The sequence below is a fragment of the Sinohyriopsis cumingii genome, chromosome 5 (genome assembly GCF_028554795.1).
Source record: "Sinohyriopsis cumingii isolate HCF-2022 chromosome 5, ASM2855479v2, whole genome shotgun sequence".
In the NCBI taxonomy this organism is placed as follows: Eukaryota; Metazoa; Mollusca; class Bivalvia; order Unionida; family Unionidae; genus Sinohyriopsis; species Sinohyriopsis cumingii.
The window spans coordinates 907,642-933,832 of record NC_142965.1 but is presented as its reverse complement, the minus strand read 5'-3'; the positions used below and the strand labels follow the sequence as shown (position 1 = coordinate 933,832).

Here is a 26,191-nt window from a genome sequence, read left to right as displayed (position 1 = left end):
ATGCTTCACCGTGTGGAAATAACGCAACATGCACAGCCACGAACAGGTCATACGTGTGCAACTGTTTGAAAGGTTGGATGGGCAGGAACTGCACGGAAGGTACATATGTTGATTGTCTTACATTTAGAAATCTTAGCTTTCATGCACATATAATGATTTTAAATGAATGGTATTTTGAACCGAACACATTATGAAATCTAAGGACAATCCATTTTACCGCTCATTTGGCTTGAGCGTTTCTTCTTATAACTTATTTGTAGGAACTTAATAGCATACACGTATACTTAGATAATATATCAAGGTAAGTTGAATAAAAATGTATGTAGATAAAAGAACAATACCATTTGACTGTGTCTGTGTCCTAACGTTATGAGGTGCATCCTTAAAAATGATGAAGTTTTGCTGCTAAAACGGCTTTAGGTTCCGTTAGAGCCTTTTTGTAGGAATGTAATACATACACATATACTCAGATGATATATAAAGACAGTTCGATAATTTGAAGATATTTCTATTTCGATTTTAGGTGGATAAAATCCAAATACATATGATCCATTACTATCTGATCGAAACTTTGTCCAAATGTTTTAGCGTACAGCTTTAAAGAGTTGTGGAATTCAAAAGCGCCATAATCAAGGCATTTAAAAAGAAATAAGATTGGCTCGGAATGAATCAAAGCTGTATGTGTTCTAGTAAATAACCGGCTGATATACAAGCATCAAATTAATAAAGTTAGGAAACTAAGAAAAAAGAAACAAAATAACTATTTAAAAGGTCCAGCCTTAAACATTTTTTTACCAATATATAATTTGTCGCACATATGACTCAGTACGGTAGGATTTCCAATGCGTCTACAGCTAATATAAACTTTATGAAAAAACATTCACGGGCATCGATGATTTATACGAAGTGGACATAATGTCACACAACCATCATTGTGTTTGTGTGCGATTTTGTATACGCGGAAATTTGGAAATCAGAATTTAATTTAACTTGTTTCATTTCCGCAAAAGAATCATAAGATACAGACTGTTCAGATTATATTTAGGTGAAGAATGAATACATATATCGGCGTCATTTATTTTTGAATGTGTTCTTTCTGCGTTTATGAATTCGATATGGTTCGACATCGTGAGGAACCTGTATTCTAGCAAACACTGTAACAAAAGAAAGTCTTTTCCTAAACGTTTCTATCTGTTATATATATTAGAGAGGAAGAGAGCATATATGGCACTGCGAACCAAGTAGAGATAATGCAAACAAGCAACATTTCTGCTCTGAATGTATCTGCTAGCTCACCATGACGAATTAATACAACTTGCACAAGTACTTAAGGTTCCTAGGTCTGCAATTATTCGAACGGTTTCATGGGTAGGAACTGCACTAGAGTAATAGCTGCTGAGTGTCCTCGGTTTATAAATTCCAGCTTTCATGCACAAATGGGGTTTCTAAATGATAGTATATGCAGACCAAACCACATTATGATATCCAAGTACAATGATTTGATCTTCTTGCTCGGCGAGGGCTTTTCTTCTTAAAGCATTCTGACAGGACCGCCTAATATATACTTATACACAGATACTGTATGAAGATAAGATGAATATAGTGGTATGTAGTGAAACCATCAACTCCAGTGAGCCTTCACTACATGCGCGTGTTTGTGTCCTAATGTAATCAAAAACAATTTTACAAAGGCCTGGGCTTTTAAATTGCGTTATGCAGAGCGCACAAAATCATAATGCAAGGTTTTACCTAGTCTCACATGTATATTTTAATATAAGGCAAAACATAAAACGAAAACATTCAAAACCTAATTAGCTGAATTCGACTTGTGTATCGTTTTAGACATAAATGAATGCAGCATTTCACCATGTGGTCATAACGCTACATGCGTAAACACCATTGGTTCATACATGTGTAACTGTATGAGTGGTTGGATGGGCATAAACTGTACAGAAGGTACATTTAATGCTTCCATTCTGTTCATAACGTAAACCTTGCATGAGCATGAAGTTTCGTGTTAGTTGATTCGTTGCTAGGAATGAGCTCAGTGTGAAAGCCTATATATTTTGTTTGAAAATTATCATTCATGTTTAAACCAAGGTTTTATGACAATATACATTTTATTGAATTTTCACTTAAGGTAACGTTGCGGAAGAGTGGTACAAATATACGTTATTTTTAAATTTACATTAACAAATTTACAATGTGCAATGTGGTTGGATCATGTGGTTTCTAAACGTAGTATGTATGGTATTGATAAGACGTAGCAAGCATGCAGATTGCTTCGAAGTACGAATGTCTAATTGAATATAATCAGGGAAATTAACAGGAAATGAAATAAGTTAAAATTGAAAAGATAAATTCAAGAAACATTCAAAGCGAAATATGCTTTGCTACATATGTGAATAAATACAGTCGGTTTCCAATATGTCTACAGTCAAATGTGTGCCAGCACCGAGAAATCATTCACGAACGACAGTAATGTTCTTACAGTATGGCTACCATAGTTGCGTTTGTGTAAAATGTTTTATCCGCGGAAATATCAGTTCTGCCTTTAGTTTGATTTTACAATTATTTCACTGAGCGAAATAGTACATGAAATGCAGTCTATTCAATTTTTATATAGGTGACTACTATACATAGATATCGCCGTATATTAAGGTAACACTGTATTGCTCCTGCGCTTTAAAATCTATTATCGCCTCAAATAGCACGGAAGCGCTATTCCTGGAAGGGCAGGAAAAATGAATGACAATTCCTAAATATTTCTACCTTATATATTTAGTTCAGAGGACGAGATACTACTTAGAACTCATCACCAACTACACATAATACATACAATCAACATTGCGACCCTGAATGTATGTGCTACTTCACCATGTGGAAATAACGTTACATTCACAATCACCACGGGTTCACATTTGTGCAATCGCTTAAACGGTTGGATGAGTAGGAAATGCACTAAAGGTACAGCTGTTGACTGTCTTATATTTATAAATCCATGCTTTAATGCACATATAAAGATTTTAAATGAAGTGCTGTATTGAAATCCAAAGGACAATTCATTTTGCCAACCATTTGGCGTTAACTATCCTTCTTGTAGCATACATGTAGGAACGTATATCATACACTTATACTAAGATAATATAGAAAGGTAAATTGATTCAAACTTTATGCAGATAAAACAGCAATTGAAAACAAACTTTGTGATATGATCGTGCCTGTGTCCAAAGGTTTTGAGGTACAACCTTAAAATTAAGTCTTGAACATACAGGATGCAAAGCATACAAAACAACGATGTAATGTCGGTTCAGACTGAGACACAGCTGTATATTTTAATATAAGGAGAAAGCAGAAAAAGAAAACACTAAAAATTTAATTAGCAGAATGTGACCTGTGTGTTCTTTTAGATATAAAATAATGCAGCTTTTCACCATCTGGGCAAAACGCTACATGCGTCAACACCATTGGCTCATACATATGCACTGTACAAGGGGATGGACTGGCACGAACTGCACAGAAAGTAATGCTATTGCCTGCGTTATTTTCATAATGTCAATTTTGCATAAATGTTATATTTCTTATAGGTTGTTTTATTCTTTGAACAAGTGCAGAGCGAAATCGTTCGGGCGGCAATTAGTATAATTATATTTTTTGTTGGAATATCATTATTAATGCTTAAACCAAAGTTATATGGGAAAATAAATTTATAGGAAATTCCATTTGAACAGTTGAAAGGGATGAGTTTTATGAATGTAGTTTATTTTAAATTTTACTTTCACAAATTTGCGACTTAAATTGTGAAAAGATTGTGGGGTTTCGAAACGTAGAATGTATGGTGTTTATAAACCGTTCGAACTCTATCTTTTCGACAGAAAAAAACAACGTCCAATTGAATATAACCAGGACAAGAAAATGAAAAGACATAAAATAAAATTGAAATGTGATTTTCTAAAACATTCCGACCATTACATGCTTTGTTACATCCTAGAATAACTCCGATAGGTTTTCAGTGTGTCTACATGTTTATATATATTTGTTGAGCAACGAGAAAGCAGCATCGAAGACGAATACGACGTGGCCATAATATATCAATACCATCATTGTGGTTCTTGTCGAATTTGTACAGGGGTAAATTGGGAACTCAGACTTTAATTTGACCTTTAGTTTGTTTGGTTTACCAAATACATTTTTAAAATACATCATGTTTAAGTTCTATTTAGTGGACGCTTGAATATAGATATTGGCATCATTCATCTTGTTACTGAATTGTTCCTGCCGGTCTGTATTTGGTAAGGTTCCAAAAAGCGAGGAAGCTGTCTTCTGGGAAACATTCTAGCAAACCAAAATTACTCCTAAACGTTCCGTTCTGTTATGCATAATGAAGAGGATAAGAGCATAAATGACACTCAGAAAAAGCACAAATAATGTATAAAATCAACGTTACATCACAGAATGTTTGTTATAATTTCCCCGTGTGGAAATAATGCAACTTTCACAAACAGGAACGGATCATATGAGTGCAACTCTTTAAACATTTGCATGAGTAGGAACTGCACGGGAGCTATGACCGAGTGTTGTCCTATGTTAATAAATATCAGCTTTCATATACATATACCGCGTAAATGTGATATACCATGCATATCAAACCACATTATGATATCCAATGCTAATCAGTTTTGCAATTCGTTCGGGTGTGAGCTTTTGTTCTTAGGGATTTATATAGAAACGTGTAGCATTCACGTATACTCTGATATGAAGATAATATACTCACAAAGTAATGTAGAGTTGACAACTGTCCCTTTCAGCCTTCACTGCATGAGGGTGCCAGTGTCCTAACGCTACGAATCAAAATATTAAATACGATTGGGCTTTTAAATTGCAGTATGCAGAGACAACAAAATTATAATATAATTTTGGTTTCGGTTTCGACTAAGTGAAACCTGTAAATTTTTATATAAGAAAGAAAAATAAAAAAGACACCTCCAATCAACTAATTTGGGTATTTTGATTTGCTTTTCGTTTCTGACATAAATGAATGCAGCATTTCACTATGTGGAAATAAGGCTACATGCATTAACACCACTGGTTCTTTTCTGCTGAAGAACAAACTGTGACCAGAAACCATGTGGGAAATTTAATTGAAATGAAGCCAGATAAAAATAAAAGTCAATATCGAAAGGCTTTCTGCTGGTACATGCTTCGTTGCATAAATTAATAAAGATGGTATGTTTTCAACGACTCTCCAGGCTGGTACACACTTTCTGAGCAATGATAAAGCATTCACAAATAGGGATACAATAATATAACACGAGCATAATTGTCGTTCTGTCCGAATTTGTACGCGTTTAAGTTATCAATTAAGCCATTAATTTGGCTTTGCGTTTATTTCATTTACCAAAACGGATGCTTCACACACAATGTGTTCAAACTGCATTTAGTTGAAGACTGAATATAGACATCGGTGTTATTTATTTTGTTATTGTGTTTATTCCTGCGTTTTGGAATTCACTACAGCTAGCAATTACGAGGAACCTGTATTCCGGGAAACATTGCAACAGAAAAAGTCTGTTCCAAAACAGTTCTATCTTATATAGAAAGTAGAGAGGAAAAGAGCATATACGGCACTCAAAAGCAGGTAGAGTTAATCTAAACAATCAACATTTCATTTCTGAACGTATGCGCTAGTTCACCACGTGGAAATAATGGAACTTGCGCTAACCCTAGCAGTTCCTAGGCTATGCAACTCTTCAAACGGTTGGATGGGTAGTAACTGCTATGCAGTTATACCGGCTGATTGTGCTCTATTTATACGTTCCAGGTTTCATGCAGAAAAGAGGGTTTCCAAATGATATTCTATGCAGATCAATTCTCATTACAATATTCAAATACAAACACCTCTGTTACTCTCTATTCGCCAGCTTTTATTCTTAAGGCATTCTGCAGGAACGTATAATATACACGTATACTCAGATAATATATGAAGATACGACGATTACTGTTCTTTCAAGAGAAACCATTAACTTTTGTGAGCCCTCGCTCCATGCTCGTGTCTGTGTTCCCATGTTAACAAGTACAATCTTAAAATCGACTGGGCTTGTAAATTGCGTTTTTCAGGGCGCACAATGTCATAATGTAAAGTTGGACCGACTTAGTCACACCTGTATATATTTATGTAAGACATAAACGAAAACGAAAACATTCAGCACCTAATTACCTGAAGGTGACCTGTCTTTCATTTCAGACATAAATGAATGCAACATTTCGCAATGTGGAAATAACGCTACATGCGTAAACACCATGGGTTCATACACGTGCAACTGTACAAGCGGTTGGATGGGCAGGAACTGCACAGAAGGTACAGTTATTCCTTGCGTTCTGTTCATAACGGAATGAGCGCAGTATTCAAATGTGACTAAATTCTTGCGCACTGCATCTTGGATGCCTTGTATATAAAATCGAAAATGTTATTAAGGCTTAAAACAAGGATTATCAGTCAACATGTGTTTATTAGAATTTTGGTGTATACCACTGAAGAGGAAGAATGGTGTTAATGTAATCTATTCCCAAATTGGCTTTGACAAATTTGCAATTAAAACTGTGGAATGAACTTATGGTTTCTAATCGTAATATTTGTCCTGTTTATGAGCCTGAAGAAGCGTACATATTCTGCTGAAGAACAAACTCTGACCAGAAACCATGTGGAAAATTTGATTGAAATGAAAACAGGTAAAAATAAAAGTCAATGTCGTAAGGTTTGCAATTGGTACATGCTTCGTTGCATAAATTAATAAAGGTGCTATGTTTTCAACGACTCTACAGGCTAGTAAACATTTTCTGATCAATGATAAAGCATTCACAAATACCGATAGACTATATGACTTGGGCATAATATAACACAAACATAATTGTCGTTCTGTCCGAATTTGTACGAGTTTAAGTTATGACTTAAGGCTTTAATTTGGCTTTGCGTTTGTTTCATTTACCAAACAGATGCTTCACATACATTGTGCTCAAATTGCATTTAGTCGAAGACTGAATATAGACATCGGTGTTATTTATTTTGTTATTGTGTTGTTGCTGCGTTTTGGGATTCACTACGGCTGGCAATTGCGAGGAACCTGTATTCCGGGAAACACTGTAACAGAAAAAAGTCTGTTCCAAAACAATTCTATCTGATATACAAAGTAGAGAGGAAAAGAGCATATACGGAACTCAAAAGTAGGTAGAGTTAATCTAAACAATCAACATTTCATTTCTGAACGTATGTGCTAGTTCACCATGTGGAAATAATGGAACTTGCACTAACCCTAGCAGTTCCTAGGCTATGCAACTCCTCAAACGGTTGGATGGGTAGTAACTGCTATGCAGTTATACCGGCGGATTGTGTTCTATTTATACATTCCAGCTTTCATGCACAAAAGGGGCGTTCCAAATGATATTCTATGCAGAACAATTATCATTACAATATTCAAATACAAACACCTCTGTTACTCTCTATTCGCCAGCTTTTATTCTTAAGGCATTCTGCAGGAACGTATAATATACACGTATACTCAGATAATATATGAAGATACGACGATTACTGTTCTTTCAAGAGAAACCATTAACTTTTGTGAGCCCTCGCTCCATGCTCGTGTCTGTGTTCCCATGTTAACAAGTACAATCTTAAAATCGACTGGGCTTGTAAATTGCGTTTTTCAGGGCGCACAATGTCATAATGTAAAGTTGGACCGACTTAGTCACACCTGTATATATTTATGTAAGACATAAACGAAAACGAAAACATTCAGCACCTAATTACCTGAAGGTGACCTGTCTTTCATTTCAGACATAAATGAATGCAACATTTCGCCATGTGGAAATAACGCTACATGCGTAAACACCATGGGTTCATACACGTGCAACTGTACAAGCGGTTGGATGGGCAGGAACTGCACAGAAGGTACAGTTATTCCCTGCGTTCTGTTCATAACGGAATGAGCGCAGTATTCAAATGTGACTAAATTATTGCGCACTGCATCTTGGATGCCTTGTATATAAAATCGAAAATGTTATTAAGGCTTAAAACAAGGATTATCAGTCAACATGCGTTTATTAGAATTATGGTGTATACCACTGAAGAGGAAGAATGGTGTTAATGTAGTCTATTCCCAAATTGGCTTTGACAAATTTGCAATTAAAACTGTGGAATGAACTTATGGTTTCTAATCGTAACATTTATCTTGTTAATGAGCCTGAACAAGCATACATATTCTGCTGAAGAACAAACTCTGACCAGAAACCATGTGGAAAATTTGATTGAAATGAAAACAGGTAAAAATAAAAGTCAATGTCGTAAGGTTTGCAATTGGTACATGCTTCGTTGCATAAATTAATAAAGGTGCTATGTTTTCAACGACTCTACAGGCTAGTAAACATTTTCTGATCAATGATAAAGCATTCACAAATACCGATAGACTATATGACTTGGGCATAATATAACACAAGCATAATTGTAGTTCTGTCCGAATTTGTACGAGTTTAAGTTCTTGCTTAAGACTTTAATTTGGCTTTGCGTTTGTTTCATTTACCAAACAGATGCTTCACATACAATGTGCTCAAATTGCATTTAGTCTAAGACTGAATATAGACATAGGTGTTATTTGTTTTGTTATTGTGTTGTTGCTGCGTTTTGGAATTCACTACGGCTGGCAATTGCGAGGAACCTGTATTCCGGGAAACACTGTAAAAGAAAAAAGACTGTTCCAAAACAGTTCTATCTGACATACATAGTAGAGAGGAAAAGAGCAAATACGGCACTCAAAAGCAAGTAGAGTTAACGTAAACAATGAACATTTCAGATCTGAATATATGTGCTAGTTCACCATATGGAAATAATGGAACTTGCAAGAGCCTTAACGGTTCCTAGGCTATGCAACTCTTTAAACGGTTGGATGGGTAATAACTGAAATGGAGTTGTATCGACTGATTGTGCTCTCTTTATACATTCCAGGTTTCATGCAGAAAAGAGGGTTTCCAAATGATATTCTATGCAGATCAATTCTCATTACAATATTCAAATACAAACACCTCTGCTACTCTCTATTCGCCAGCTTTTATTCTTAAGGCATTCGGTAGGAACGTATAATATACACGTATACTCAGATAATATATGAAGATCCGATGTTTACTGTTCCATCAAGAGAAGCCACTAACTTCTGTGAGCCCTCACTCCATGCTCGTGTCTGTGTCCTAATGTTATCAAGTACAATCTTAAAAATGACTTGGCTTGTAAATTTCATTATTTGGGGCGCACAAAGTCATAATGGAAAGTTGGACTGACTTAGTCACACCTGTATATATTTATGTAAGACATAAACGAAAACGACAACATTCAGCACTTAATTACCTGAAAGTGACTTGTCTTTCGTTTCAGACATAAATGAATGCAACATTTCGCCATGTGGAAATAACGCTACATGCGTAAACACCATGGGTTCATACACGTGCAACTGTACAAGCGGTTGGATGGGCAGGAACTGCACAGAAGGTAAAGTTATTACTTGCCTTCTGTTCATAATGAAATGCGCGCAGCATTCAACTGTGACTAAATTCTTATGCACTTCATCTTGGATACATTGTATATTAAAATCAAAAATGTTATTAAGCCTTAAACCAAGATTATCAGTCAAGATGCGTTTATTTTTGTCCATGCAGTATCCCTACTATCATTGTGTTTGTTTAAAAGTTGGTATACACGGAAGACGTCAATTCATCCTTTAATTTGATTTTGCAACTATTTGGTTGAGCGAAACGGTACATAATATAATCTAATCAAATTGTATTAAGGCGACGGCTAAATATACTTATCGGCGTATTATATTTTTACTGTGTTCTTCTTGAGCTAATGTGGTTCGCATGGTCCTAAATTGCAAGGCAACTCTATTCCTGGAAGCGCAGGAAGAAATGAACGCGGATTTCGATGTAATTCTACCTGATATGCTTAGTTCAGAGGAAGAGATAATATTTAACACTGATCACCTAGTAGTCATAATGTATACAATCTACATTTCAGCCCTGAATGTATGTATTAGTTCACCATGTGGAAATAACGCAACATGCACGATCACCAACGGTTCATATGTATGCAATTGCTTAAACGGATGGATGGGTAGGAACTGCACGGAAGGTACAGCTGTTGATTTTCTTATATTTGTAAATCCATGCTTTCATGCACATGTAATGTTTTTAAAAGAAGTGCTTTGTTGAAACGAACGCATAATAAAATTCAATGACAATCCATTTTGCTGCTCATTTCGTGTTAGATTTATTTCGTAGAGCATATCTGTAGCAGATTATAGCATACACTGATACTCAGACAATATATGAGGATAAATTGTTTTAACATTTACGCAGTCAAGAAATCTTATTAATCTATGCCATGTTGCTGTGCATGTGTTCTAACGTTATCAGGGGCAACCTTAAAATGAATTAAGTTTTGAACATGCACTATGCAAAACGGACAAATCCGTGATGTAATGTCGGTTCCGGCTGAGTAACGGCTGCATATATTACTATAAGGAGAAAGCAGAAAAAGAAACCACTCAGTAACTAATGAGCTGAATGTGACCTGTTTGTTGTTTCAGACATAAATGAATGCAGCTTTTCACCATGTGGAAATAACGGTACATGCACAAACATCATTGGTTCATACATATGCAACTGTACTAGCGGTTGGACTGGCAAGAACTGCACAGAAGGTAATACTATTGCGTTATTTTCCTAATGTAAATTTTGCTTAAATGTTATGTTTTGTATAGGTTGTTTTATTCTTTAAACACGTGAAGAGCGAAAATTTCAGATCTTTCGGACGGCATTTTGTATACTTATATATTTTATTGGAATATTAGTACTAATGCTTAAAGCAAGGTTTTATGGTAAAATACACATATGGGAAATTCCATTTGAACAGTTGAAAGGGATGAGTTTGATCAATGTAGTTTATGTTAAAATTTAATTTCACAAATTTGCGAATTAACTTGTGAAAGGAATCTTGGGCTTCAAAACGTAAAATATAAGATGCTTATAAGCCGTTGGAACTCTTCTTTTTCGACCAAAATACAAACGTCGAACTGAATATAACCAGGACAAGAAAATGACTAACATAAAATAAAATTTCAAAGTGATTCTCTAAATCATTCCTACTAATACATGCTTTGTTACATCTAAGAATAAATACGATAGGTTTTCAGTGTGTCTACATGTTTATATGAACTTGTTGAGCAACGTGAAAGCATTGACGAGCATCGAGGATGCATACGACTTGTCCATAATATCTTAATACCATCATTATGGTTTAGGGCGACTTTGTACAGGCGTAAATTGGGAACTCAGATTTTAATTTGACCTTGCGTTTGTTTCGTTTACCTAATAGATTTTCAAAATACAACATGTTTAAGTTCTATTTAGTGGGCGCTTGAATATAGATATTGGCATCATTTATTTTGTTACTGAATTGTTCCTGCCGGTCTGGATTTGGTAAGGTTCCAAAGAGCGAGGAAACTGTCTTCTGGGAAACATTCTAGCAAACCAAAATTACTCCTAAACGTTCCGTTCTGTTATGCATAATGAAGAGGACAAGAGCATAAATGACACTCAGAAAAAGCACAAATAATGTATAAAATCAACGTTACATCACAGAATGTTTGTTATAATTTCCCCGTGTGGAAATAATGCAACTTTCACAAACAGGAACGGATCATATGAGTGCAACTCTTTAAACATTTGCATGAGTAGGAACTGCACGGGAGTTATGGCCGAGTGTTGTCCTATGTTAATAAATATCAGCTTTCATATACATATACCGCGTAAATGTGATATACCATGCATATCAAACCACGTTATGATATCCAATGCTAGTCAGTTTTGCAATTCGTTCGGGTGTGAGCTTTTGTCCTTAGGGATTTATATAGAAACGTGTAGCATTCACGTATACTCTGATATGAAGATAATATACTCACAAAGTAATGTAGAGTTGACAACTGTCCCTTTCAGCCTTCACTGCATGAGGGTGCCAGTGTCCTAACGCTACGAATCACAATATTAAATTCGATTGGACTTTTAAATTGCAGTATGCAGAGACAACAAAATTATAATATAATTTTGGTTTCGGTTTCGACTAAGTGAAACCTGCAAATTTTTATATAAGAAAGAAAAATAAAAAAGACACCTACAATCAACTAATTTGGGTATTTTGATTTGTTTTTCGTTTCTGACATAAATGAATGCAACATTTCACCATGTGGACATAACGCTACATGCATTAACACCACTGGTTCATACACGTGCAACTGTACAAGCGGTTGGATGGGCAGGAACTGCACAGAAGGTACAGTTATTCCTTGCGTTCTGTTCATAACGGAATGAGCGCAGTATTCAAATGTGACTAAATTCTTGCGCACTGCATCTTGGATGCCTTGTATATAAAATCGAAAATGTTATTAAGGCTTAAAACAAGGATTATCAGTCAACATGTGTTTATTAGAATTTTGGTGTATACCACTGAAGAGGAAGAATGGTGTTAATGTAATCTATTCCCAAATTGGCTTTGACAAATTTGCAATTAAAACTGTGGAATGAACTTATGGTTTCTAATCGTAATATTTGTCCTGTTTATGAGCCTGAAGAAGCGTACATATTCTGCTGAAGAACAAACTCTGACCAGAAACCATGTGGAAAATTTGATTGAAATGAAAACAGGTAAAAATAAAAGTCAATGTCGTAAGGTTTGCAATTGGTACATGCTTCGTTGCATAAATTAATAAAGGTGCTATGTTTTCAACGACTCTACAGGCTAGTAAACATTTTCTGATCAATGATAAAGCATTCACAAATACCGATAGACTATATGACTTGGGCATAATATAACACAAACATAATTGTCGTTCTGTCCGAATTTGTACGAGTTTAAGTTATGACTTAAGGCTTTAATTTGGCTTTGCGTTTGTTTCATTTACCAAACAGATGCTTCACATACATTGTGCTCAAATTGCATTTAGTCGAAGACTGAATATAGACATCGGTGTTATTTATTTTGTTATTGTGTTGTTGCTGCGTTTTGGGATTCACTACGGCTGGCAATTGCGAGGAACCTGTATTCCGGGAAACACTGTAACAGAAAAAAGTCTGTTCCAAAACAATTCTATCTGATATACAAAGTAGAGAGGAAAAGAGCATATACGGAACTCAAAAGTAGGTAGAGTTAATCTAAACAATCAACATTTCATTTCTGAACGTATGTGCTAGTTCACCATGTGGAAATAATGGAACTTGCACTAACCCTAGCAGTTCCTAGGCTATGCAACTCCTCAAACGGTTGGATGGGTAGTAACTGCTATGCAGTTATACCGGCGGATTGTGTTCTATTTATACATTCCAGCTTTCATGCACAAAAGGGGCGTTCCAAATGATATTCTATGCAGAACAATTATCATTACAATATTCAAATACAAACACCTCTGTTACTCTCTATTCGCCAGCTTTTATTCTTAAGGCATTCTGCAGGAACGTATAATATACACGTATACTCAGATAATATATGAAGATACGACGATTACTGTTCTTTCAAGAGAAACCATTAACTTTTGTGAGCCCTCGCTCCATGCTCGTGTCTGTGTTCCCATGTTAACAAGTACAATCTTAAAATCGACTGGGCTTGTAAATTGCGTTTTTCAGGGCGCACAATGTCATAATGTAAAGTTGGACCGACTTAGTCACACCTGTATATATTTATGTAAGACATAAACGAAAACGAAAACATTCAGCACCTAATTACCTGAAGGTGACCTGTCTTTCATTTCAGACATAAATGAATGCAACATTTCGCCATGTGGAAATAACGCTACATGCGTAAACACCATGGGTTCATACACGTGCAACTGTACAAGCGGTTGGATGGGCAGGAACTGCACAGAAGGTACAGTTATTCCCTGCGTTCTGTTCATAACGGAATGAGCGCAGTATTCAAATGTGACTAAATTATTGCGCACTGCATCTTGGATGCCTTGTATATAAAATCGAAAATGTTATTAAGGCTTAAAACAAGGATTATCAGTCAACATGCGTTTATTAGAATTATGGTGTATACCACTGAAGAGGAAGAATGGTGTTAATGTAGTCTATTCCCAAATTGGCTTTGACAAATTTGCAATTAAAACTGTGGAATGAACTTATGGTTTCTAATCGTAACATTTATCTTGTTAATGAGCCTGAACAAGCATACATATTCTGCTGAAGAACAAACTCTGACCAGAAACCATGTGGAAAATTTGATTGAAATGAAAACAGGTAAAAATAAAAGTCAATGTCGTAAGGTTTGCAATTGGTACATGCTTCGTTGCATAAATTAATAAAGGTGCTATGTTTTCAACGACTCTACAGGCTAGTAAACATTTTCTGATCAATGATAAAGCATTCACAAATACCGATAGACTATATGACTTGGGCATAATATAACACAAGCATAATTGTAGTTCTGTCCGAATTTGTACGAGTTTAAGTTCTTGCTTAAGACTTTAATTTGGCTTTGCGTTTGTTTCATTTACCAAACAGATGCTTCACATACAATGTGCTCAAATTGCATTTAGTCTAAGACTGAATATAGACATAGGTGTTATTTGTTTTGTTATTGTGTTGTTGCTGCGTTTTGGAATTCACTACGGCTGGCAATTGCGAGGAACCTGTATTCCGGGAAACACTGTAAAAGAAAAAAGACTGTTCCAAAACAGTTCTATCTGACATACATAGTAGAGAGGAAAAGAGCAAATACGGCACTCAAAAGCAAGTAGAGTTAACGTAAACAATGAACATTTCAGATCTGAATATATGTGCTAGTTCACCATATGGAAATAATGGAACTTGCAAGAGCCTTAACGGTTCCTAGGCTATGCAACTCTTTAAACGGTTGGATGGGTAATAACTGAAATGGAGTTGTATCGACTGATTGTGCTCTCTTTATACATTCCAGGTTTCATGCAGAAAAGAGGGTTTCCAAATGATATTCTATGCAGATCAATTCTCATTACAATATTCAAATACAAACACCTCTGCTACTCTCTATTCGCCAGCTTTTATTCTTAAGGCATTCGGTAGGAACGTATAATATACACGTATACTCAGATAATATATGAAGATCCGATGTTTACTGTTCCATCAAGAGAAGCCACTAACTTCTGTGAGCCCTCACTCCATGCTCGTGTCTGTGTCCTAATGTTATCAAGTACAATCTTAAAAATGACTTGGCTTGTAAATTTCATTATTTGGGGCGCACAAAGTCATAATGGAAAGTTGGACTGACTTAGTCACACCTGTATATATTTATGTAAGACATAAACGAAAACGACAACATTCAGCACTTAATTACCTGAAAGTGACTTGTCTTTCGTTTCAGACATAAATGAATGCAACATTTCGCCATGTGGAAATAACGCTACATGCGTAAACACCATGGGTTCATACACGTGCAACTGTACAAGCGGTTGGATGGGCAGGAACTGCACAGAAGGTAAAGTTATTACTTGCCTTCTGTTCATAATGAAATGCGCGCAGCATTCAACTGTGACTAAATTCTTATGCACTTCATCTTGGATACATTGTATATTAAAATCAAAAATGTTATTAAGCCTTAAACCAAGATTATCAGTCAAGATGCGTTTATTTTTGTCCATGCAGTATCCCTACTATCATTGTGTTTGTTTAAAAGTTGGTATACACGGAAGACGTCAATTCATCCTTTAATTTGATTTTGCAACTATTTGGTTGAGCGAAACGGTACATAATATAATCTAATCAAATTGTATTAAGGCGACGGCTAAATATACTTATCGGCGTATTATATTTTTACTGTGTTCTTCTTGAGCTAATGTGGTTCGCATGGTCCTAAATTGCAAGGCAACTCTATTCCTGGAAGCGCAGGAAGAAATGAACGCGGATTTCGATGTAATTCTACCTGATATGCTTAGTTCAGAGGAAGAGATAATATTTAACACTGATCACCTAGTAGTCATAATGTATACAATCTACATTTCAGCCCTGAATGTATGTATTAGTTCACCATGTGGAAATAACGCAACATGCACGATCACCAACGGTTCATATGTATGCAATTGCTTAAACGGATGGATGGGTAGGAACTGCACGGAAGGTACAGCTGTTGATTTTCTTATATTTGTAAATCCATGCTTTCATGCACATGTAATGTTTTTAAAAGAAGTGCTTTGTTGAAACGAACGCATAATAAAATTCAATGACAATCCATTTTGCTGCTCATTTCGTGTTAGATTTATTTCGTAGAGCATATCTGTAGCAGATTATAGCATACACTGATACTCAGACAATATATGAGGATAAATTGTTTTAACATTTACGCAGTCAAGAAATCTTATTAATCTATGCCATGTTGCTGTGCATGTGTTCTAACGTTATCAGGGGCAACCTTAAAATGAATTAAGTTTTGAACATGCACTATGCAAAACGGACAAATCCGTGATGTAATGTCGGTTCCGGCTGAGTAACGGCTGCATATATTACTATAAGGAGAAAGCAGAAAAAGAAACCACTCAGTAACTAATGAGCTGAATGTGACCTGTTTGTTGTTTCAGACATAAATGAATGCAGCTTTTCACCATGTGGAAATAACGGTACATGCACAAACATCATTGGTTCATACATATGCAACTGTACTAGCGGTTGGACTGGCAAGAACTGCACAGAAGGTAATACTATTGCGTTATTTTCCTAATGTAAATTTTGCTTAAATGTTATGTTTTGTATAGGTTGTTTTATTCTTTAAACACGTGAAGAGCGAAAATTTCAGATCTTTCGGACGGCATTTTGTATACTTATATATTTTATTGGAATATTAGTACTAATGCTTAAAGCAAGGTTTTATGGTAAAATACACATATGGGAAATTCCATTTGAACAGTTGAAAGGGATGAGTTTGATCAATGTAGTTTATGTTAAAATTTAATTTCACAAATTTGCGAATTAACTTGTGAAAGGAATCTTGGGCTTCAAAACGTAAAATATAAGATGCTTATAAGCCGTTGGAACTCTTCTTTTTCGACCAAAATACAAACGTCGAACTGAATATAACCAGGACAAGAAAATGACTAACATAAAATAAAATTTCAAAGTGATTCTCTAAATCATTCCTACTAATACATGCTTTGTTACATCTAAGAATAAATACGATAGGTTTTCAGTGTGTCTACATGTTTATATGAACTTGTTGAGCAACGTGAAAGCATTGACGAGCATCGAGGATGCATACGACTTGTCCATAATATCTTAATACCATCATTATGGTTTAGGGCGACTTTGTACAGGCGTAAATTGGGAACTCAGATTTTAATTTGACCTTGCGTTTGTTTCGTTTACCTAATAGATTTTCAAAATACAACATGTTTAAGTTCTATTTAGTGGGCGCTTGAATATAGATATTGGCATCATTTATTTTGTTACTGAATTGTTCCTGCCGGTCTGGATTTGGTAAGGTTCCAAAGAGCGAGGAAACTGTCTTCTGGGAAACATTCTAGCAAACCAAAATTACTCCTAAACGTTCCGTTCTGTTATGCATAATGAAGAGGACAAGAGCATAAATGACACTCAGAAAAAGCACAAATAATGTATAAAATCAACGTTACATCACAGAATGTTTGTTATAATTTCCCCGTGTGGAAATAATGCAACTTTCACAAACAGGAACGGATCATATGAGTGCAACTCTTTAAACATTTGCATGAGTAGGAACTGCACGGGAGTTATGGCCGAGTGTTGTCCTATGTTAATAAATATCAGCTTTCATATACATATACCGCGTAAATGTGATATACCATGCATATCAAACCACGTTATGATATCCAATGCTAGTCAGTTTTGCAATTCGTTCGGGTGTGAGCTTTTGTCCTTAGGGATTTATATAGAAACGTGTAGCATTCACGTATACTCTGATATGAAGATAATATACTCACAAAGTAATGTAGAGTTGACAACTGTCCCTTTCAGCCTTCACTGCATGAGGGTGCCAGTGTCCTAACGCTACGAATCACAATATTAAATTCGATTGGACTTTTAAATTGCAGTATGCAGAGACAACAAAATTATAATATAATTTTGGTTTCGGTTTCGACTAAGTGAAACCTGCAAATTTTTATATAAGAAAGAAAAATAAAAAAGACACCTACAATCAACTAATTTGGGTATTTTGATTTGTTTTTCGTTTCTGACATAAATGAATGCAACATTTCACCATGTGGACATAACGCTACATGCATTAACACCACTGGTTCATACCAGTGCAACTGTATAAGCCGTTGGATCGGCAGGAATTGCGCAGAAGGTAAATTTTTTGTTTCTGTTTTGTTCATAATGTTTCTTTCAAAACGTTTTTGAATCGTTAGGAATGAGCGCAGAGGTCAAATGTGACTAAATTCTTGCACACTGCATCTTGGATACCTTGTATATTAAAATCGAAAATGTCATTAAAGCTTAAACCAGCATTATCAGTCAACATGCGTTTATTAGAATTCTGGTGTATACCATTGAGGAGGAAGAATGGTTTTAATGTAGTCTATTTTCAGACTGACTTTGACAAATTTGCGACTCAAAATGTGAAATGAAATTGTTGTCTCTAATCGTAATATTTATCTTGTTTATAAGCCGGAACAAGCAAATTTTCTGCTGAAGAACAAACCATGACCAGAAACCATGTGGGAAATTTAATTGAAATGAAGCCAGATAAAAATAAAAGTCAATATCGAAAGGCTTTCTGCTGGTACATGCTTCGTTGCATAAATGAATAAAGATGGTATGTTTCAACGACTCTACAGGCTAGTACACACTTTCTGAGCAATGATAAAGCATTCACAAATAGGGATATAGTAATATGACACGAGCATAATTGTCGTTCTGTCCGAATTTGTACGCGTTTAAGTTATGAATTAAGCCTTTAATTTGGCTTTGCATTTTGTTTCATTTACCAAAACGGATGCTTCACATACAATGTGTTCAAATTGCATTTAGTTGAAGACTGAATATAGACATCGTTGTCATTTATTTTGTCATTGTGTTTGTTCCTGCGTTTTGGAATTCACTACAGCTGGCAATTACGAGGAACCTGTATTCCGGGAAACACTGTAACAGAAAAAAGTCTGTTCCAAAACAATTCTATCTGATATACAAAGTAGAGAGGAAAAGAGCATATACGGAACTCAAAAGTAGGTAGAGTTAATCTAAACAATCAACATTTCATTTCTGAACGTATGTGCTAGTTCACCATGTGGAAAGAATGGAACTTGCACTAACCCTAGCAGTTCCTAGGCTATGCAACTCTTCAAACGGTTGGATGGGTAGTAACTGCTATGCAGTTATACCGGCGGATTGTGCTCTATTTATACATTCCAGCTTTCATGCACAAAAGGGGCGTTCCAAATGATATTCTATGCAGAACAATTCTCATTACAATATTCAAATACAAACACCTCTGTTACTCTCTATTCGCCAGCTTTTATTCTTAAGGCATTCTGCAGGAACGTATAATATACACGTATACTCAGATAATATATGAAGATACTACGATTACTGTTCTATCAAGAGAAACCATTAACTTTTGTGAGCCCTCGCTCCATGCTCGTGTCTGTGTTCCCATGTTAACAAGTACAATCTTAAAATCGACTGGGCTTGTAAATTGCGTTTTTCAGGGCGCACAATGTCATAATGTAAAGTTGGACCGACTTAGTCACACCTGTATATATTTATGTAAGACATAAACGAAAACGAAAACATTCAGCACCTAATTACCTGAAGGTGACCTGTCTTTCATTTCAGACATAAATGAATGCAACATTTCGACATGTGGAAATAACGCTACATGCGTAAACACCATGGGTTCATACACGTGCAACTGTACAAGCGGTTGGATGGGCAGGAACTGCACAGAAGGTACAGTTATTCATTGCGTTCTGTTCATAACGGAAGGAGCGCAGTATTCAAATGTGACTAAATTCTTGCGCACTGCATCTTGGATGCCTTGTATATAAAATCGAAAATGTTATTAAGGCTTAAAACAAGGATTATCAGTCAACATGCGTTTATTATAATTTTGGTGTATACCACTGAAGAGGAAGAATGGTGTTAATGTAGTCTATTCCGAAATTGGCTTTGACAAATTTGCGATTAAAACTGTGGAATGAACTTATGGTTTCTAATCGTAACATTTGTCTTGTTAATGAGCCTGAAGAAGCGTACATATTCTGCTGAAGAACAAACTCTGACCAGAAACCATGTGGGAAATATAATTGAAATGAAACCAGGTAAAAATAAAAGTTAATGTCGTAAGGCTTGCAATTGGTACATGCTTCGTTGCATAAATTAATAAAGATGCTATGTTTTCAACGACTCTACAGGCTAGTAAACATTTTCTGATCAATGATAAAGCATTCACAAATACCGATAGACTATATGACTTGGGCATAATATAACACAAGCATAATTGTAGTTCTGTCCGAATTTGTACGAGTTTAAGTTATGACTTAAGGCTTTAATTTGGCTTTGCGTTTGTTTCATTTACCAAACAGATGCTTCACATACAATGTGCTCAAACTGCATTTAGTCGAAGACTGAATATAGACATCGGTGTTATTTGTTTTGTTATTGTGTTGTTGCTGCGTTTTGGAATTCACTACGGCTGGCAATTGCGAGGAACCTGTATTCCGGGAAACACTGTAACAGAAAAAAGTCTGTTCCAAAACAGTTCTATCTGACATACATAGTAGAGAGGAAAAGAGCAAATACGGCACTCAAAAGCAAGTAGAGTTAATGTAAACAATGAACATTTCAGTTCTGAATATATGTGCTAGTTCACCATATGGAAATAATGGAACTTGCAAGAGCCTTAACGGTTCCTAGGCTATGCAACTCTTTAAACGGTTGGATGGGTAATAACTGAAATGGAGTTGTATCGACTGATTGTGCTCTCTTTATACATTCCAGGTTTCATGCAGAAAAGAGGGTTTCCAAATGATATTCTATGCAGATCAATTCTCATTACAATATTCAAATACAAACACCTCTGCTACTCTCTATTCGCCAGCTATTATTCTTAAGGCATTCGGTAGGAACGTATAATATACACGTATACTCAGATAATATATGAAGATCCGATGTTTACTGTTCTATCAAGAGAAACCACTAACTTCTGTGAGCCCTCGTGTCTGTGTCCTAATGTTATCAAGTACAATCTTAAAAATGACTTGGCTTGTAAATTTCATTATTTGGGGCGCACAAAGTCATAATGGAAAGTTGGACTGACTTAGTCACACCTGTATATATTTATGTAAGACGTAAACGAAAACGACAACATTCAGCACTTAATTACCTGAAAGTAACTTGTCTTTCGTTTCAGACATAAATGAATGCAACATTTCGCCATGTGGAAATAACGCTACATGCGTAAACACCATGGGTTCATACACGTGCAACTGTACAAGCGGTTGGATGGGCAGGAACTGCACAGAAGGTAAAGTTATTACTTGCTTTCTGTTCATAATGAAATGCGCTCAGCATTCAACTGTGACTAAATTCTTATGCACTTCATCTTGGATACACTGTATATTAAAATCAAAAATGTTATTAAGCCTTAAACCAAGATTATCAGTCAAGATGCGTTTATTTTTGTCCATGCAGTATCCCTACTATCATTGTGTTTGTTTAAAAGTTGGTATACACGGAAGACGTCAATTCATCCTTTAATTTGATTTTGCAACTATTTGGTTGAGCGAAACGGTACATAATATAATCTAATCAAATTGTATTAAGGCGACGGCTAAATATACTTATCGGCGTATTATATTTTTACTGTGTTCTTCTTGAGCTAATGTGGTTCGCATGGTCCTAAATTGCAAGGCAACTCTATTCCTGGAAGCGCAGGAAGAAATGAACGCGGATTTCGATGTAATTCTACCTGATATGCTTAGTTCAGAAGAAGAGACAATATTTAAGACTGATCACCTAGTAGTCATAATGTATACAATCTACATTTCAGCCCTGAATGTATGTATTAGTTCACCATGTGGAAATAACGCAACATGCACGATCACCAACGGTTCATATGTATGCAATTGCTTAAACGGATGGATGGGTAGGAACTGCACGGAAGGTACAGCTGTTGATTTTCTTATATTTGTAAATCCATGCTTTCATGCACATGTAATGTTTTTAAAAGAAGTGCTTTGTTGAAACGAACGCATAATAAAATTCAAGGACAATCCATTTTGCTGCTCATTTCGTGTTAGATTTATTTCGTAGAGCATATCTGTAGCAGATTATAGCATACACTGACACTCAGACAATATATGAGGATAAATTGTTTAAACATTTACGCAGTCAAGAAATCTTATTAATCTATGCCATGTTGCTGTGCATGTGTTCTAACGTTATCAGGGGCAACCTTAAAATGAATTAAGTTTTGAACATGCACTATGCAAAACGGACAAATCCGTGATGTAATGTCGGTTCCGGCTGAGTAACGGCTGCATATATTACTATAAGGAGAAAGCAGGAAAAGAAACCACTCAGTAACTAATGAGCTGAATGTGACCTGTTTGTTGTTTCAGACATAAATGAATGCAGCTTTTCACCATGTGGAAATAACGGTACATGCACAAACATCATTGGTTCATACATATGCAACTGTACTAGCGGTTGGACTGGCAAGAACTGCACAGAAGGTAATACTATTGCGTTATTTTCCTAATGTAAATTTTGCTTAAATGTTATGTTTTGTATAGGTTGTTTTATTCTTTAAACACGTGAAGAGCGAAAATTTCAGATCTTTCGGACGGCATTTTGTATACTTATATATTTTATTGGAATATTAGTACTAATGCTTAAAGCAAGGTTTTATGGTAAAATACACATATGGGAAATTCCATTTGAACAGTTGAAAGGGATGAGTTTGATCAATGTAGTTTATGTTAAAATTTAATTTCACAAATTTGCGAATTAACTTGTGAAAGGAATCTTGGGCTTCAAAACGTAAAATATAAGATGCTTATAAGCCGTTGGAACTCTTCTTTTTCGACCAAAATACAAACGTCGAACTGAATATAACCAGGACAAGAAAATGACTAACATAAAATAAAATTTCAAAGTGATTCTCTAAATCATTCCTACTAATACATGCTTTGTTACATCTAAGAATAAATACGATAGGTTTTCAGTGTGTCTACATGTTTATATGAACTTGTTGAGCAACGTGAAAGCATTGACGAGCATCGAGGATGCATACGACTTGTCCATAATATCTTAATACCATCATTATGGTTTAGGGCGACTTTGTACAGGCGTAAATTGGGAACTCAGATTTTAATTTGACCTTGCGTTTGTTTCGTTTACCTAATAGATTTTCAAAATACAACATGTTTAAGTTCTATTTAGTGGGCGCTTGAATATAGATATTGGCATCATTTATTTTGTTACTGAATTGTTCCTGCCGGTCTGGATTTGGTAAGGTTCCAAAGAGCGAGGAAACTGTCTTCTGGGAAACATTCTAGCAAACCAAAATTACTCCTAAACGTTCCGTTCTGTTATGCATAATGAAGAGGACAAGAGCATAAATGACACTCAGAAAAAGCACAAATAATGTATAAAATCAACGTTACATCACATAATGTTTGTTATAATTTCCCCGTGTGGAAATAATGCAACTTTCACAAACAGGAACGGATCATATGAGTGCAACTCTTTAAACATTTGCATGAGTAGGAACTGCACGGGAGTTATGGCCGAGTGTTGTCCTATGTTAATAAATATCAGCTTTCATATACATATACCGCGTAAATGTGATATACCATGCATATCAAACCACGTTATGATATCCAATGCTAGTCAGTTTTGCAATTCGTTCGGGTGTGAGCTTTTGTCCTTAGGGATTTATATAGAAACGTGTAGCATTCACGTATACTCTGATATGAAGATAATATACTCACAAAGTAATGTAGAGTTGACAACTGTCCCTTTCAGCCTTCACTGCATGAGGGTGCCAGTGTCCTAACGCTACGAATCACAATATTAAATTCGATTGGACTTTTAAATTGCAGTATGCAGAGACAACAAAATTATAATATAATTTTGGTTTCGGTTTCGACTAAGTGAAACCTGCAAATTTTTATATAAGAAAGAAAAATAAAAAAGACACCTACAATCAACTAATTTGGGTATTTTGATTTGTTTTTCGTTTCTGACATAAATGAATGCAACATTTCACCATGTGGACATAACGCTACATGCATTAACACCACTGGTTCATACCAGTGCAACTGTATAAGCCGTTGGATCGGCAGGAATTGCGCAGAAGGTAAATTTTTTGTTTCTGTTTTGTTCATAATGTTTCTTTCAAAACGTTTTTGAATCGTTAGGAATGAGCGCAGAAGTCAAATGTGACTAAATTCTTGCACACTGCATCTTGGATACCTTGTATATTAAAATCGAAAATGTCATTAAAGCTTAAACCAGCATTATCAGTCAACATGCGTTTATTAGAATTCTGGTGTATACCATTGAGGAGGAAGAATGGTTTTAATGTAGTCTATTTTCAGACTGACTTTGACAAATTTGCGACTCAAAATGTGAAATGAAATTGTTGTCTCTAATCGTAATATTTATCTTGTTTATAAGCCGGAACAAGCAAATTTTCTGCTGAAGAACAAAAAATGACCAGAAACCATGTGGGAAATTTAATTGAAATGAAGCCAGATAAAAATAAAAGTCAATATCGAAAGGCTTTCTGCTGGTACATGCTTCGTTGCATAAATGAATAAAGATGGTATGTTTCAACGACTCTACAGGCTAGTACACACTTTCTGAGCAATGATAAAGCATTCACAAATAGGGATACAGTAATATGACACGAGCATGATTGTCGTTCTGTCCGAATTTGTACGCGTTTAAGTTATGAATTAAGCCTTTAATTTGGCTTTGCATTTTGTTTCATTTACCAAAACGGATGCTTCACATACAATGTGTTCAAATTGCATTTAGTTGAAGACTGAATATAGACATCGTTGTCATTTATTTTGTCATTGTGTTTGTTCCTGCGTTTTGGAATTCACTACAGCTAGCAATTACGAGGAACCTGTATTCCGGGAAACACTGTAACAGAAAAAAGTCTGTTCCAAAACAATTCTATCTGATATACAAAGTAGAGAGGAAAAGAGCATATACGGAACTCAAAAGTAGGTAGAGTTAATCTAAACAATCAACATTTCATTTCTGAACGTATGTGCTAGTTCACCATGTGGAAATAATGGAACATGCACTAACCCTAGCAGTTCCTAGGCTATGCAACTCTTCAAACGGTTGGATGGGTAGTAACTGCTATGCAGTTATACCGGCGGATTGTGCTCTATTTATACATTCCAGCTTTCATGCACAAAAGGGGCGTTCCAAATGATATTCTATGCAGAACAATTCTCATTACAATATTCAAATACAAACACCTCTGTTACTCTCTATTCGCCAGCTTTTATTCTTAAGGCATTCTGCAGGAACGTATAATATACACGTATACTCAGATAATATATGAAGATACGACGATTACTGTTCTATCAAGAGAAACCATTAACTTTTGTGAGCCCTCGCTCCATGCTCGTGTCTGTGTTCCCATGTTAACAAGTACAATCTTAAAATCGACTGGGCTTGTAAATTGCGTTTTTCAGGGCGCACAATGTCATAATGTAAAGTTGGACCGACTTAGTCACACCTGTATATATTTATGTAAGACATAAACGAAAACGAAAACATTCAGCACCTAATTACCTGAAGGTGACCTGTCTTTCATTTCAGACATAAATGAATGCAACATTTCGCCATGTGGAAATAACGCTACATGCGTAAACACCATGGGTTCATACACGTGCAACTGTACAAGCGGTTGGATGGGCAGGAACTGCACAGAAGGTACAGTTATTCATTGCGTTCTGTTCATAACGGAATGAGCGCAGTATTCAAATGTGACTAAATTCTTGCGCACTGCATCTTGGATGCCTTGTATATAAAATCGAAAATGTTATTAAGGCTTAAAACAAGGATTATCAGTCAACATGCGTTTATTAGAATTTTGGTGTATACCACTGAAGAGGAAGAATGGTGT

General features: G+C 35.6%; 2 protein-coding genes across 2 annotated transcripts in view; both read left to right on the top strand.

Moving 5' to 3' along the window:
- LOC149798510 (uncharacterized) overlaps nucleotides 1-8,911 on the top strand; it is a 33,222-nt gene extending 24,311 nt beyond the window's left edge. Inside the window, exons 7-10 of the mRNA XM_089957125.1 lie at nucleotides 1,843-1,956; nucleotides 6,245-6,358; nucleotides 7,832-7,945; nucleotides 8,844-8,911. Coding sequence (XP_089813251.1) covers nucleotides 1,843-1,956; nucleotides 6,245-6,358; nucleotides 7,832-7,945; nucleotides 8,844-8,911 — 410 coding nt within the window. The remainder of the gene's footprint in view (nucleotides 1-1,842; nucleotides 1,957-6,244; nucleotides 6,359-7,831; nucleotides 7,946-8,843) is intronic.
- Nucleotides 8,912-9,474: 563 nt separating this feature from the next.
- Nucleotides 9,475-26,191, top strand: part of LOC149798509 (uncharacterized) — an 83,636-nt gene continuing 66,919 nt past the window's right edge. The window contains exons 1-2 of the mRNA XM_089957118.1: nucleotides 9,475-9,532; nucleotides 10,629-10,742. Coding sequence (XP_089813244.1) covers nucleotides 9,475-9,532; nucleotides 10,629-10,742 — 172 coding nt within the window. The remainder of the gene's footprint in view (nucleotides 9,533-10,628; nucleotides 10,743-26,191) is intronic.